The sequence below is a fragment of the Labeo rohita genome, chromosome 22 (genome assembly GCF_022985175.1).
Source record: "Labeo rohita strain BAU-BD-2019 chromosome 22, IGBB_LRoh.1.0, whole genome shotgun sequence".
In the NCBI taxonomy this organism is placed as follows: domain Eukaryota; kingdom Metazoa; phylum Chordata; class Actinopteri; order Cypriniformes; family Cyprinidae; genus Labeo; species Labeo rohita.
In genome coordinates this window covers 10,395,804-10,413,252 of record NC_066890.1, presented here as the reverse complement: position 1 = coordinate 10,413,252, position 17,449 = coordinate 10,395,804, and the positions used below count along the sequence as shown (strand labels likewise).

The 17,449-nt window shown below is 36.1% G+C and overlaps 1 protein-coding gene across 6 annotated transcripts in view; it reads left to right on the top strand.

The window, feature by feature from the left end:
* The first annotated feature begins 4,513 nt into the window (after nucleotides 1–4,513).
* atp11b (ATPase phospholipid transporting 11B (putative)) overlaps nucleotides 4,514–17,449 on the top strand; it is a 73,325-nt gene continuing 60,389 nt past the window's right edge. For 5 of the 6 annotated variants that reach the window (XM_051095166.1, XM_051095165.1, XM_051095164.1 and 2 more), the window contains exon 1: nucleotides 4,514–4,790. In XM_051095166.1, coding sequence (XP_050951123.1) covers nucleotides 4,764–4,790 — 27 coding nt within the window. In that variant the 5' untranslated portion in view covers nucleotides 4,514–4,763. The remainder of the gene's footprint in view (nucleotides 4,791–17,449) is intronic. The other variant, XM_051095167.1, reaches the window with a different exon arrangement.

Genomic DNA, 17,449 nt, shown 5'->3' with positions numbered 1-17,449 from the left:
ACAGGGTTGGAAAACAATACCATGCTCATGAACACCTTTCCAAAACCTCAAGTCACAAATAAGGCGTGTTCTCTCTGCAAGACATTGATCCTTTAGAAGCAGGATTAGGTGCGTCCAGGGACACACTCCCTGGACACACCCAATTTAGGTGTGTCTTTAGGTGTGATTAATGGTCTGAGGAGTTGAGGCAGGTGTGTTAGATGACGGAGACATCCAAAATGTGCACAGTTGGGGCCTCCAAGACAAGTTTGGGAAGCACTGATATAAACAAGTCAGCTGTCACAAATCTGCAAGATCACAAGTGCACATTAACTTGGGCCCATATTCATGAAATGTTTGAAATTAATCTTTTATTAAAACCACCACAAAACCAATCTGAAACTACCCTTGTGGTATAAAGTGATGCAAAAAAAAAGAAGTTTGGGTTTCCGTTTAGATAATATTTAATAATCCCTGATGCATAAAATTAATCTGAGATTCATTAGAAACAGAGAAATGCTTGCAGCAACATGGGCAAGAAAACTGGTAATTATCTTGATGAAAATATGCCAGCCTCCTGATCTGAGTCACTCTAGCATCAGACTGGAGGGAGGTTGAGGATAATAAGACAGTAACAGAGGGTACATGTGCATGGGTGGGATTTGGTCAAGCTATCACCACAGATATCTCAGTGGTGATTCATCTTTTGCAAAACGCCCTGCAGAAACAGTATTTTGAATCTTAACAACTACAGCTAAATACCCTGATAGCACACGTACATCAGGAGATTGTTTGCTCGTCTGAAATACACCTATTGGACGTTTCCTATCAAATGTCAAATAGACATCTATTAGATGTCGTTAAGATGTTTATGATTTAGAATGTATGTAAAACTGACATCTTACAGACATCTGTCAGACATCTGTACACAGCAGATGCTTTCCAAATCAAGAGATCTTTAACGGACATCTTGCAGTTAAATGTGTGCTGTCTGGGTGGAGACCTACCTCTGATAGCACACGTACATTTACATCTAGAAGACATTTTTTTTTAGATTGTTTGCTCATCTGTAATACATGTAGGACGTTTCCTATCAGATGTCAAATAGACGTCTATTAGATGTCTTTAAAGGGGTCATCGGATGCCCATTTTCCACAAATTGATATGATTCTTTAGGGTCTTAATGAAAAGTCTATAATATACTTTGGTTAAAAATTCTCAATGGTTGTGTAAAACAACACCCTTTTTACCTTGTCAAAATCAGGGGGCATTGTTCCTTTAAATGCAAATGAGCTCTGCTCGCCCCGCCCCTCTCTTCTCTCTGTGGAGTGACGAGCTTGTTTACTGTAGCCGCATTCAGCCGCTAAACTTGCTATCTAGCATGTTATTAGGAAAGGCGATCACAAAGATTCATAAATAAAAAAACACCTTATACTCACTTCTGCTGTAGGTGAAGCTGGATCATGAATGATCCGTGCGAACACAGATGCATTTATGTAGATCGGGAGCCACATTCCCTTCACAAACAAACGTAATCCACTGCATCTCCAGCGGCTCAGATGTCGGGAGTAAATGACGACCAACATGTTCATTATTACATCCAGCAACACAACACCTCAATCGCTCAATCAGAGATATTCTTGTCTAACTTACATCCCTGCTCCGGCATCAAAACAATGGAGATCAGACTGTTACAGCTGATCTGAGGTAAGACGCTCATGTCAATCAACTATCGTGGGAGCGGCCTCTGTGGGTGTGACGGCACAACGACAGGCATCTGAGAATGGCTCGATTTGAAAAAGGGAATATTATTTTTACAGATTAATGAAAAACCACTGCATGGATTTTTATCATTATAGGGTAGATGTGTAAATACACTGCCAACACACATTAATGTTCAAACAACATGAAAAAGTGAACTTAGCATCTGATGACCCCTTTAAATATTCTTAATTTATTCCTAAGAATCCTTTGTAAATCCAGGCCCAGATTCCTGAAGTGCTTGAATTTTCTCTAACTTAACAGCATGTAATGGCTTGGGTTTTATGGAACATGTGAAATAGACGTCTCCATAATGTATGTGTGCTATCAGGGTAAGACCCCTCTTCCTCGGCTGGGATCGTTTAAAACCGCATTTGGGATCATTTGAAGCCGCATTTAAGATTGAAGTTTAAAGCACATTATGATAAAACTCGCTAGATACTGTAGCTATCAGAATTGCACTGCTGTGCTAGCTGGATATAACACTCACCTACTGCAAAAATAAGTATTACCAGTGTTATTGTAACGCAAAAGAAACCTTACCATGCAGTATGTATAATCCATGGCATTGCTAGATCAATATTAGTTCGACAGGGGGCGCTCAAGTGTTTTTTTTTTTCACACAGGTAGGAGAACTTTGAAGAGATAAACAGTAGGTTGCTGTTAGTGTTGTGCAAGATTAGTAAAGTCTCTAAAAGGCCTACCAGGAGAAAAGTCATGCTGGAGAACAATTTTCCACCAAAAACTTCCAGCTGACCACAGTTTTACCACAGATTCTGGCAGTATCATCCTGCTAATAACCAAAGAGTAGTTTTCCAATGAGATGAACAGCAGTGGCAAAATGGCAATGTGTACAGAATTACATACAACCATTAGTTTCGATGAACGTCCTTCTGTAGGCTAACTTGTTTTGTTGTCATTAAAACATTGTTTAATGTGACTTATTCATTTTCTATTCTTAAATTATTTGTTGTGATTAAAAAAATAAGCCAACATTTAACCTTAGCAAGGAAGCTATGGTTGTGTACAGCTCAGTGGCAAAATATAAATGCAAAGGGACCTAAACTAATGTATTCCCAACTATTAAGTGTAATTAGCAAACTATAGATGCTTAAATCTTTAAGTTAACATGTTGAGTTTCAAAGCATTCGGTAACTGGTAACACTTACAAGCAAGGGAGTAACATTATTTCATCCATTACGAAATATATAACACTTCCCCAACAAACACTACTCACAGGAATTATTATTATTAGACATCCATCCACCCGGAACAGCAGTCTGTCCAATAAAATGACGACTTGACCAACTTCTCAGAACATGCTTCATGTATTTCTCTTTTTATCCTGAGTGCGGCGCTGTTGTGTTATAAAAGGCACTTGAACGAAAGTGGCCTGTCAGTGAATTGAGTGATAAACATACCGAGTTACACACTAATAAAGGAAAAGGGACATGTAGGGAGCCAAAGTCATCTATATTTTAATGAGAACTCTATTCATAGAAACACAACTGACGGCAGTTCCCTGATAGCACACGTACATCTCAGAGACGTCTATTTGATGTCTGCATATACATCTCCAAGACGTATTTTTTTAGTTTTTGCTCATATGCAATGTCTATTGCCAAATAGATGTCCATTAGATGTCTTTAAGATGTTTATGGTTTAGAATGTATGTAAAACTGACATCTTTCAGACATCTGTCAGATGTTTGTACACAGAAGATGCTTTCAAGATCAAGTTTGCCTGTTCTAAATAATCAGAAGCTACTGATGTGCAAAACCGAACTTTCACAATGACTGTTTTGACTTTCCCCAAATATCAGGCAGTGATATGACAGCAGATACTCTGACAGCTGTGATGCTCTTAAACTAATCCAGAGACTCTCAGTGGATGACAACGTAACGCAGAGCTCTCTGACAGATTAATGCAGTATGTACAGGCTTCAGTGCAGCGTCAACCACTGGAATGGCATAATCTCTGCATCTGTTCCCTGTAATGCCACTATATCATTACAATCATTCTGTCAAAACAGAAAAATATACGTAGTGCTTTGAAGGCTTTTTATTGAGATATCTATTGCTTTTAAAACACTAGGTGTTTTACTATTTTAATAATCCTGTGTCATTACTTTTATCAGGGTTATGTAAATAGCTAAATATGACATTGACAGTGTTTGGATACTTGTGGTCTTATTTCAGTGATAAGGATGTGATAAAGTTATCCAATAATAGCAGTTTATTGCGTTATGATAATTGCATTCTGTTCACGTTATTTGAAGGCTCGCAATAAACCTTAAATGGAATATTCCATAATATAGCTCACCAAAAAAATGAAAATGATGTCAGTATTTACTCACCAAAATCGAATCGAATTCATTCTTACAATTTTAAAATTGGAATTCTCTCTCCATTTCAAACCTATACACATTTCTCCTCTTTGAATTATAAATGAATAATTAATATGTATGCTTAATAATAGTGTCATGGAGTTTTTATTTGCACCGTATACCTTCCACACAACATCAAGTGGGAGTGAAGGGACCTGAGGGTGAGTAAATGATGACATAATCTTCATTTTTGTCTTACCTCTTCATTATGTGTCAGGAATACCAGTGCTTGTATTTCAGTCGATGAAAATGTGATTACCGTAAGTTAACACTGAAACAAAACACACTCACGTCAGTATTTAAATGCATGTTAGCAGACCGTGGAATTCCTGTAGCAATTGTGACACAACTTCGAACCGTTGATGTGCTCGGGCCGGGGTGACGTCACTTCCGGGATGTTGTCAGTCAGAAGTCATCTCAGTCAAACGCAGTCCGTGTGTGTGTGTTTGTGTCCGCGTTTTCAGTTCGCCGCATTGGGTTCGAGTAGCAGAATGGGCCGGGGTCTTTGCGCTCACGGCGTTCACTCGTTCGCACTGTAATGCGGAGAGCAGGACGCGCCAGGGGAAGCGGTTTTATTGATGCTGCGGGGATTTGTGTCGGTGGAGCGGGCTAGCTCACTGCGCTAGCTCGAGACAGGATGATTCGCTGGATCCGACAGCAGCTGGTACGAGCCATTTAAACTGTTTTCACATCACACTATCGGTTTGCTTCATTGTTTTGATGCCGCGGCGTTTTGGTAAGTTTCGTTATTGAGTTAGCTTAAGGCTAGCGTGTAATGTCTGGCTAATTAAACCGTTTCGGAACGAATTAAATTGGATTTAATAAAGGCACGGCGGCGTTTCGCTTAAAATTAAACGGTTTGTGTTTTGTAATATGTCGTCCGTTTAGTTTTTTTTTTTTTTTTTTTTTTGCAGCAGGTGGTCAGATATGACGTTATTGAGAGCACGAATGAAGAGTCAATTTAACGGTTTTGTTTTTAAATCGTTTTGGAGGGAAGCGGCTCACCTGCAGACCCTCGTGATTGCGGGTTGTTTTTGTTTGTGTGTTTGTTTGTTGATTTATTTGTTTCCTTCTTTCTGACAGTTGTGTAGTTTGTTTTGTTTTAACTCCTGCAGTTTCAAAAATATTTTTTTCTGCGTTTAATAATATTGGAAAAAGTTTGACAGCAACTGTTGAGGTTGGCTTTTTGACTTCATATGATTAACATGAATCAAAAGAGAAAAACTGGTTTAGATATCTAAAATATGCAGGCAAAATTCCCCTGTAGTGTTGTTCGTCTGTCATATGATGTATTAGTAATCTGGAGCTGTCAGATGTGTGACTCTGGACCACAAAACCAGTCATAAGGGTCAATATTTTTGAAACTGAGATGTCTGAATACATACGCTTTCCGTTGATGTATGGTTTGTTAGGATAGGACAATATTTGGCTGAGATACACATTGGAAAATCTTAAATCTGAGGATGCAAAAAAAAATTGAGAAAATCGCCTTTGAAGTTGTCCAAATGAAGTTCTTAGCAATGCATATTGCTAATCAAAAATGTAATTTTGACATTTACGGTAGGAAATTTACAAAATATCTTAATGGAACATGGTCTTTACTTAATATCCTAATGATTTTTGGCGTAAAAGAAAATTCAATCATTTTGACCCATACAGTGTATTGTTGGCTATTGCTATCAGTATAGCTGTGCTACTTAAGACAGGTCTAGAGTCACATATTATCGTTTAGTTTTTCATGAAACAACTAAAATGTCACCTTCGTATACAGTTAAGTGTATTTTCGCAAATAAGATTTTTTTGGGTGTACAGATACTCTTTTTGTTATTAATTAGATTTTTGTTTTTTATAGTCAAGCTATAATGATGATGTCTTAATATATATATATATATATATATATATATATATATATATATACATACATACACTATAAAATGCTCTCGTAATGTAAAAACACTTTACAAAATGGATATTTTAGGTACTTTGGGTACTTTGCAGTTTTAATAAACGTGGTTTTTATTCAGTACAGTAGCAGTTTGGGAAGAAATATCTTTAGTAAACCCTAATGTAGGAGAATACTTATGTAGTTATGTTGCAAGAATGTTTTACATGGCCATGTGTGATGATTTTGAGATATTTAGGTAGATAACTGATCTTTTTTAGTATTATTTTTCATTTATTTATTGGCTACTGTGCATCTACACCCCAGTGTTTGGGCCTGTTGTGTTCATTTTTAAGCTAACCTTTGATTTGTAAATTTACTGTTTTTTGGGGGGTTTTTTCAGTTGAAGATACGTGTTTGAAGTGCACCATTTCCTTATTTTGATGACATGCTCTTCTCAGCTGGCTTACAGTAATTAACAGATAATATTAGACTAGATAAGGTTTGGGTATAAAAAGTAAACAGCTAATATATCTTATCTTGTTCGTTGTAACGAACGCCTAATGCTGTTGGCATCACGTCACAGGAGGTTTGTTTAGATCTGGTCTTGTTTTAGACATTCCTGCCCTGTGGCTGCAAACTTGCATTTGAGTATTAAGAGTGGAGATGGAAACCACCACATGAGCAAAACCGCATTTTTGTGTTTGACATATTTTAGGTGACTTTTTCCCCATTGAGCTTGTACTGAGTAATTGGTGTATTTTGTAACGGCAAAAGCTGAAATAGCAGTTTTGCACTTCAGTAGTTTTCAGAACTTCCCTCATTTGGTAGTTTTGTAATTGTTCCTGTCAAACAATCATCCAGTGAGAGCTTATTGTCTGTTGTTCGTGTTGTAGTTCAGGTGTTGTGGTCACTTTTTCACTACCAACCTTGTGGATTCAGTTCCTCTGTCATTTACACCCTTTTTTGCACATCCTAAATTTAACCTTGGAGTGTCAAGGCAAGCCCATTGATCCTAAGTTGGATACTTTACAAAATACATGTAAATTAAATGCTCAGTGACTTTTTTTATTGCAACAATTAATACAACCAAATTGATTTGAAGGAATACCTCACTCAAAAATGAAAGTTTACTCATCCTCAGGTCATCCAAGATCTAGATGAGTTTGTTTCTTCCTCAGATTTGGAGAAATGCAGCATTGCATCCTTTGCTCACCAATGGATCCTCTGCAGTGAATGGGTGCCGTCAGAATCAGAGTCCAAACAGCCGATTTAAAAACATCACAGTAATCTACAATTAATCCACACCATCTTGTCAGGCCAAAAGATGAATGTTTGTAAGAAACAAATCCATCAAGATATTTTTCTAACATTTAAACCATTGTTTCTGGCTAAAATATGAGTTTGTAATCCATAATAATTAGTGCTGTCAGTCAATTAAATTTTTAAACTAATTAATGACATGATGTTTTGATTAAACAAATTAATCGCAAACTAAATTTGGCTGTGAAAATACCCACAAAAGATCATTTTAAGCTATTATTGTGTTAAATGAGAATGTAGAAAGTAGATATTGAAAATAGTAGCTTTAGAAAGAAATATTTTATATTTAGCATACAATTTATTACACACAAACATTTAGGCTGCAACGTAAAACATCATTTGAGAAACATCTCAGTATTTTTTTTCATACCGTGCAAGTCATTGGTGACCAAAACAGCTTTACCAACAGTCTTCAAAATACCTTTTTTTTATTTCCCACAAAAGATAGGTTTGAAACGACATGAGGGCGAGTAAACAATGAAAGAATTTAGATTTTTTTGGGTGAACTATCCCTTTAATGTTTTAGTTTTTATTTTTATTATTAATATTTTTTAATGAAATAATAATTTAAATAACAAACTAAATCTGCAAGCAGGTGGTGGTAAATGTCTTTATAAGTCATTCATTTGATTTGTTAAAACGGCTGATTCATTCTCTTTATGAATGGGTCTTTGAATCATTGATTCACATGATTTGTTCAAAATGCGGATTCATTCAGAAACTAAACGCTCAGAGAAGCGCAATAATTCTGCTATGGTTTTAAAGGTAATATGTTCTCTGCAAAATTGAGCCAAAACATAATATTGTGTTTAAAAATATAACACAATATCAACGTTTTATTTACTGAACTGTTGTATAAAATCCCATTTAAGCTTGTGATAGATCGGAACAAAATCAGCACTCGTGAAATATTGCTCTTGCTGCCTGTGTGATATCGTGGGATGTGATATATATATATAAATATGAGACAAAACACTTACAGAGGCATTTTTTTGCACCAGTATATTTTTTTTCATAGCTAAACTAAACTGACAGCCCTAATAATAATGCTTCCTCCAGTGAAAAACTCCATCTCCTGTTGTCTCTCACATCAAAATCCACCAATATATTTGTTTAGAGCTGTTTTGGACTGTTTTGGCTTGTAAACGGTACTTGATCTGTGCAGATTTCTCTACTATTATTGCAATATTATTGACTATGGACTCAAATTTGGGTTAAAAATGTGTTGATGATGGTTTTGTTTCTTACAAACAAGCAGCTTTTGGCTTCTTAGGATGTTAATTGCTGGACTGGAGTGGTGTGGATTACTTGTGGATTATTGTGATGTTTTCATCAGCTGTTTGGACTCTCATTCTGACGGCCCCCATTCACTTGCTCACCATTCATTGGTGAGCAAGTGATGAAATGCTATGCATCTCCAAATCTGATGAAGAATCCCTTTTTTACATGACATTTTTAGATTTTTGGGTGAACTATTCCTTTAAATGCACTGCAAAAAACAATTTGTTGAGTCAACTTAAAATAATTTGTTACCTGGCTGCCTTAAAATTTTAAGTTCAGTCAACTCAAAATAAGTTTAGTCAACTTGAAATGTTAAGTTGGACTAAGTGACAACTTAGATATTTGGGTTGATTCAACTCAAAATTTTAAGGCATCTGGGTAACAACCCCAGCTTTTAAGTTTAACAAACCACATTTTTTGTTTAGCCAGTTTAATCCAAGTTGTCACTTACTACAACGTAACATTTCAAGTTGACTAGACTTGTTTGAGTTGACTGAACTTTACATTTTAAGGCAGCAGGGTAACAAATTATTTTAAGTTGACTCCACAAATTGTGTTTTTGTTTGTTTTTTAGAGTGTGGTTTTTGCGCCCTGACACTTTTGTATGAATACAGGAATCAGTATGTGTGCTCTATGTATTGTTTGCAGATTTATATTTATGAAACTCAGGCATCATGTTACAAATCCGTGTATTTGCTTGTCTGCAGATTGATTTATTCCAATGTTGCATGTTTTGGGAAAATGATGAACAGAAAAGTATGCCGGTGAATAATGGCAGGTAGATGATCTTGAGCTGTATTTACAGGTACATATACTTTTTGGAAACTGGGACAGATGGCACAGATGTTTGAGGTGGGCTCTTTTTCCAATTGGGCCTGTAAACAACCACCTACAAACCACCCACAACATCCTAGCATTGCTGTTGTGAACTTTGCACAAGCAACCACTCTTCTTTTCAGAATTGGAAAATAATCTAGGTGTTGTTGTATTGCGTTGAGTGGATGTTCATACAGATCTTATCTGAGTTGAAGACATTTCCCTTAATGTGATCTTCTCTCAATGTTTTGTTCCTTCCTCCTTACACCCTAATTTACACAAGGCTACTTATGTTTCTTCATGTTTCAGTGAGTCATGGGAAGTGTCTTGTTATGGCAGGGCTTAGAGTCAGGGCAGAGCACTAAAGCCTAATGTGATCTGCAGTCTGTTTGCTTTTCGGTTGCCAACGTCATCTTACACAAGCTCATCTGCTGCCATACCAGCTGCTTCCAGCCCACACCCGCCTAACTCATAATCAGTCAATACATATATATTTAATGCAGAGTATATGCATTTTTAATGCAATGTTTATTCCAGTGAGTGTATTGAGTGTAGATGTGGCTGTTCAGTTAATATTTTATTTTATTTTATTAATAGCTGCTCATGTTCTGTGTAGAGTGCTGGTGGCACTCAGTTAGTGGCAAAATGCACTTCTTGGTCTGGTGTAACCAAAGTAGGTATGTAAATGTAAACAGGCGGGTCATCTGGTCTATGTCATCATGTTGGGTTGTGTGCATTGCATCTTGAAATGTAGCAGCAGCCTAATAGAGTGCAATAGTCGGGTCCTGAAGCAAAAATACAATTTTCTTCATGGAGGTGTTGAATTGAATTGAGAAATCAAATCTTGTGACACATAAGAGGTCACTGAAGTATAAAAACATCCTGTAAGTTTCACAACTCAAAATTGTGTTGTTAATGCCAAAGTGTCCACCTTTTTCTTTAACACAGAAGTAAGCCAATGGGATAAGAAGTAAGATAATGAGCTAATGAGCCTTCCGGCTCATTAGGGAAATAATGAGAAGAATAACAACGTGCAGTAAACTGTAAAACTGCTTGCACTACAAACAAGTGTGATCATAATTAAAATAATATGGTAAGACAACAATTTGCAATATCAGCTAAAAAAAAAAACGCACATGAAACCAAAAGCCAGACCCTTGAAATTGACAAATGGCATTATTTCTTACAGGAAGAAAAAGGTGGATACTTTGGTTTCCGCGTAAAGAACATGTGATGCAAATTTCATCACCAAAATGCTACATGCATATCTGACCATGCATAATTTGTACACGCAGGTCGCACTTTGACTTTTTTTTAGTGTTTTGCACTAATCAGTTTTTCCACAAGGTGGCAGCACTGGCCCGTTGTTTCACAGTAGAAAATTAAATCTTACTATATCGCATAAAAGCTTTTAATCTTGCATGAGGTGGTTTTTCAGGCAATTTGAAAAAGGAATATTTTGCCAAAACTGCAATGAAAACTGTTTTTTTTTTTTTTTTTTTTTTTGGTTTGTTTTGTTTTTGTTTTTTTCACATTTACAGGTCACCTTGTGTACATAAAGTCACATAATCATTCTTCAATCTTCTAAAAAAAAAACACCTCATATGTGGCCGCTTACACAAGCATTGGTTACACAATCCTTGCCATTAAAGCTTGGATAACCCCTTATTTACACTGCACAAGTCTGCGGGGCGGATCGTGGCCACTCTAGTCAGTTCTTGTGTTTATACCTGGTGCGCTGCTGCTCTTTTCGGTTTCAGAAGTATCTCAGTAGCGGCTCTCCATGATGCTTTTGTAAAGATAAATGTCTACATCTCTTACAATTAAAATTAATGGCTAGTGTGGTGGCTTTAACATACAGTTGAGGTCAAAAGTTTACACCCCCATTAGAACCTTCTGTAGTAGTTGCATATGAGTCCCTCAGTTGTCCTCAGTGTGAAAAGATGGATCTCAAAATCATACAGTCATTGTTGGCAAGGTTTCAATGACACAAAAATGTTGAAAAACCAAAGAATTTGTGCGACCTGAAGGATTTTTCTGAAGAACAGCAGGCAGTTTAACTGTTCAGGGCAAACAATGGACTCATGAACAACTATCACTAAACAAACACACACAAATGTGGATTATTCAGGTAACAACACAGTATTATTAAATAAGTGTAATTATTTTCTATTGTGGACTATATGTAAACATCTTCTATGTGAAATATCTTATTCAGGTCAGTAGTAAATCAGCAATAACATGCATTTTGTATGATCCCTTTTATTTTGGTCAAATAATTAACATTTTTAATGATTCTGAAAGGGGGATGTAAACTTTTGATCTCAACTGTACATAAATCATGGCATATGTTGGTATGTTTATCTTATTTCTTGTAAAATGTGACACCATGATTGCGAATTCAAAAGTGAAAGTAAAAGTGAAAACATCTAAAACCCCACCCCATGGGTTCCTGCTAATACCAGTTTTGATAAACTGGTGTGAAAAATTCCTCACGTCACATCCCTAAGACCTTCAATAGCATATGTGTACAAAAATGAAGTATACTTTGGGCGTTACTCTAAGAACAGCTAATTGAAGTCATAGTGTGACAAAAGCCTGCGTCTGCAGAATCAGATGAACACCTGTTTATATTTGCACTTGTAGTAGGTAAATAACGAGCGAGTCTAACACAGGTTTACTCAGTAACCAAAGGATAAAGATGGCTCTGAGTATAACAAGTTGCTGTACAGTGCCAAGTTGTGGAAAAACACAGTCTTTGCATTGCATTCCTTCTGATTAGGAAAGAGTGGATGAAGTTTATTTTTAACCTAGTTACAGACTGTTTTAAGAAGAACCTGGTCGTTTGTTCAATTCGTTTAACCGCGGATTCGTTTTCAAACAAAGCACAGTTCGATTCAGGATTCTGAATCAAGCTGATGAGAAATTGAAACTAAAAGATAATGCTGCCTCAGATGGTCTCTTACAGATAGTTTGAGATGTACTGAGTATTTATGTTTTTAACCTGAATCACAGCAGCGTCTATCTGTGAAGGATGTAGGCCGTCAGACAGACATGCAAAATGTGACATCGGTGGGCACAGGGATGTCCTTTTCAAACTGTTAGCCAGTTGTAGCAGTGGGCGTTTGCTTCTGAGTAAACCAAACCGAGCACTTAGATGGTGAGGGTCAAAAACAGGACAGACGAGCCTATTATTTTAAAATGATGATGTTTTTGATATTAAAATCTTGTAAGTGGACCTCTGAGAACAGTATAACATTAAAAAAAAAAAAGGCAGTCCGTGACTCTTTAATAATAACTTACGAACCAGACAGACCTACTGTCTACAGGGTTGATAATCGATGTTACAGGCTTTTGTTAAAGCCGTCAGCCAGCATTATATCAACGTATTTTATTAAATAATTAAAAAAATCAGAAACTGGATGCATCACCATTATTCTGAAGAACCAAATTACGAATCAGAAAGCCAAAAGAGCACTTTCACAGGCGCCCACTCCCATGAATCACTGCGAATGATGTAATGCGGTCAGTGCCTCTATTCTTTCAAACTGCTTAATCACTTTTGTATATATTTTGCAATAAATGTCAAATGCATTGTTTCTATACACTACCAGTCAAAAGTTTGGAATAATTAAGAATTTTTAATGTTTTTGAAAGAAGTCTCTTCCGCTTACCAAGGGTGTATTTATTTGATAATAAATACAGTAAAACAGTAATAAAGTATACGTGGTCTTCTATGTTCTTGTATCTAAAAATGTAATGTATCTTTAAATCAGTATTTTTATATTTCTGTGTCATTTTTAATTGTTATTAAAGGAGAAGTCCACTTCCAGAACAATAATTTACAAATAATTTACTCACCCCCTTGTCATCCAAGATGTTCATGTCTTTCTGTCTTCAGTCGTAAAGAAATTATGGTTTTTGAGGAAAACATTTCAGGATTTTTCTCCATATAATGGACTGATATGGTGCCCCGATTTTGAACTTCCAAAATGTACTTTAAATGCGGCTTCAAAGGGCTCGAAATGATCCCAGCTGAGGAAGAAGGGTCTTATCTAGAGAAACGATCAGTCTTTTTTTTTTTCGAAAAAATAAAAATGTGTATACTTTAAGCACAAATGCTTGTGTAGCACAAGCTCTGGGATGTGCGTCCACGATGCTACAAATTAATAATGGTCGTTCTTGAATGATTCTTTCATTTTGAACAAATCTATAATGTGACTCGGGAAGAACGAGTTGTCTCGGGGGAGTGATTCATTCAGTCGTGCATGCGCAACATCCTATTAGGTTCTGTACTGGAATTAGTTGACCTGTTTCAAGTCTTTGGGTTTTTCGAGTCGTTCATCTTATGGTGCTGTCACATGATGAACGAACGACTCAAACCCGAAAACTTGTCAGATAAGAGGTGAGGTGAGCTAATCACAAACTAAAGATAAGTTGAGCTGGCTGACAAGAAGAGAGAGGAGAGAAAGGCAAGACCATGGCGGAAGAGTTTCAAAATGAAATGCAAAAGCTCCTGAAATTTTTTTTTAACTAAGGTGATAGTGGAAGTTTCATATTTATTTGGTTCCGCAGTGTTTGCTGATTTGTATTTAAACTGTGTAAATTTATTTTTAATTTTTTTTCTACATCAAGGTGTTGGCCTATGCTGTGCTTCCAAGCTTTCTTATTCGTTTTGCTAATAAACGTTTTACTTTTCTCATTTATTTGGTTACACAATGTTTACTGATTTTCAGTCTTGTGTACCCATTTAAACTTTGCTTAAGTTATTATTTTATATTCGGCATATAACATGGTGTATTATTTGTTTTGTTAATAAAAGTTTGTTCAATTACGTTAATGCCGCTAATTTGAAAGTGAAAGTAAAATGTGCACGGCGCTTTACCGAAGTAAAGAGAGGAGAAGAGGAAAAAATTAAATAAACTAAAAACAAACAATTGCTAGATGTTGAAGACAATGCTACGTTACAAACTGCAAAAAAGATCGTTTTCGAAAACCCATATGACCTGCTCTTTTAAGTACACAGTTATGCACCTTTGGGGGGGTTTTGTCCACTTTTCAAGCCCTTTTTTTGTTTTGTAGAAAAAATACTTCAGGGAACAAGGCCGCTGAAAAACTGAGACGTCTATATCTTTTCTGCTGTCTATTAGGCAAATGACAAATGACAATACTGAGCAAGCCAATCTTTGTTTTGTACTGTTTACTCAAGTAATTACTTGAACAAAACCGTTTATGTATGATCAATGGTTGTTTTCATTTAATATATTTATATTAATATTTAACTCTTTAGATAAAGGCATGTTCTCAGTAGCTTATTAGTTTGTGCTGCAATATAGGGCTAACAATTATTTTGGTAATCAAGTAATCTGACGATTATTCTAATGATTAATCGAGGATTCAGATAATTGTTTTATGTGTGTGTGTAATAAAAATAGACCTAAGTGAACAATAGCTTTTAAAATGACTTAAAATACAGCAATGAGGCAATAATAATTAGTTCAAATAAAGTATAAAAAGCAATTAATCGTGGTTTTGTTGTAGAGAACTGTTAAAATACATAATGTATTATAAACAATAGAGTTAACATACATTGTGCATTAAAACGAATGACTGCAGAGGGTGCCAAAAAACAATTGTTTTTGCACTTAACTGCGTGATCTAATCGTTGTTTAATATTAACTAAACAACATTTCATTTAAATGTCCACTTAATCTTTAATAATTGGCCATTTCTTTATGATAGAAAAGCTACAGCCACTGTCATTTCTTGAATATGTGAAGGTCAAAATGTCTGAACTCAGAGTGAGGGTTTAAACTTTTATTTTGAAATTGCGATGAACAGTTGGCATATTGAGAAAGATAATGATGTATTCTCCTGTGTTTGGGTAGGTTTATAAATCATTTACCTTACAAATCTGATGAAATAGCGCACATTGCGTTCCCAGATGAACGTTATAACATACTCAAACTCACAACAACATGCACAGATGGAGTTTAAGACACTTTACACATGTAAATAACAGTTTGTAGGGCTTGACACTAAGAAGTGCCCGAAAAACGCTCGGACAGTAGAAAATTTGTCACTGGCCCGATCGGGCCACTGCCGCATCATCACGAAAGTTTATCATTTGCACGTGGTTTTAAACCTTGTTAATTTAACATTTCAAGCGACCACAGAGAGACGCGTCTCTGATGGACTAGCCTACAAATGTGTAAATACTGGTCTTGACGATTAGCTTTGTAGCTTTAACAATGATCAATCCATACTTAATTTATACAGTGGAGTACAGATCGACAGGACATATTTCAACCGATCTCAGTTTCGGGCAGTCATTTTTTAGTCATGTTTGGAAATATTACGAACTCTTTAAACATCCATTAACCAAGGCCAGAGACACTGAAGATGAATGCAAAGAGGAAAAAATACTGTAGCAGGCAGAGCAAGATCACGGTTCACAATGTGCAAAATATTGGAAATATTATCCTAAATTTTGAAACGGGGGGGTTATATGAATGTCTGCTGTTTTTCCCTAAAGCATCTTTTCATTTATAATAAAATATTAATGATATTAAAAGAATTTTTCAACAAACATAATGTTTGAACTTTAGTTAGGCTAGTAGGTTTAGGTGTGGTATCGAACATAGAATTGAGAATTGTACATTTTATTTGGTGTGTACAATTTTGGTGTCATATAAGCTTATTTATTAAAATAAAAGAAACATGAGTCAAAAACAATGATAACAGCAATAATTTATTTTTTTTTGTGGCAGGGCCAGTGAAAATTTTGACCGGGCAAGTAAAAATTTTAAAATCCTTAGTGTTGAACCCTGTTTTGTGTGGAGCAGCATTTACTTTGAATGGAGCTAATCTGAGACGCACATACGAAAACAACGTGCTTGGAAATAATAAAAGTGCGTATATTTAACCTGCATCACATATATTCATTTAATTGAATTGTAGTGTTTGTAAATTCACAATAGCATTAGGCATTATTATGATTTTTAAATGGGTTTAATACATGCAATGCACCACTTCCGGTATTTTGTTGATTACTCAACACGGGCAAAACGCAATCGAGGATTTTAAATCGAACACTCGAATAGAAATGAGGAATCGTGGCAGCCTTGCTGCAATGTCACAATAGTTGAACTGTTGAAATCTTGATATTGTTGATATAGCAGTAAAAATGCCATTTGGCAAATACAAAAATACACGTTTTCCATCTTCAAAGCATTTCCACATCACAGATTGAATGAGAATGTACTAAATGTACTGAGTAACCTCACAACCATTCATTAGCAAAGGAAACGGCTATTTCTTAGCACTAATAGCCAAGAAAGTGTTTGTTTCTGGGAATAGAGACTTTAATAAACAAGTAAGACACAAATACTAACTGAATTTGCCATTACACTTGACGTTTTACTGTCAAATTAAGCGTTTTTGTGCTGATGAGTCTCATCCTTTATACAGAGCATGACACATGTATTCTGGCATTAAAATGATTCATCATCATTTACAGTAGATCCACCAAAAGCAGCTTTTTCTCAGTGTCAGTGTTTCTGTAATTAAACGTTAAATATTCAGAGATAGTGTAGAATATCATCAAAATGCCTAACAACTTATTTGATTTATTAGACCAACCAGATGTTTCGCGCTAAACCATCTGCTGTGAGTGTGTGAGATGCTGATGTTTAGGATCTCATGTGGGCTTTCAGACAGGTCACTCCAGGATAAGAAAGTGGCTGTGAGTCAGTGATGGCCTACCTCTCATTAGCTGCCCCGTCCCAAATGAATGTTTAATTAAAGGTGCTTTAGTGGAGCGCCAGACTCATTCTTCACACTGAAAGTCACAGACTGTTACGTAATACGCAGAGCAGATGAGCGCCCTCTCAAACTGCCTTTGTTAAATAACTCTGAATTAAGAGTAAATTTAGCCACACAGCAGCAAAAGGGAGGAAGCGTCACACAGCTGTGCCTCAGATTTATTTGTCGCTCTCACTCTGCTTTGGGCACCGCAGTGG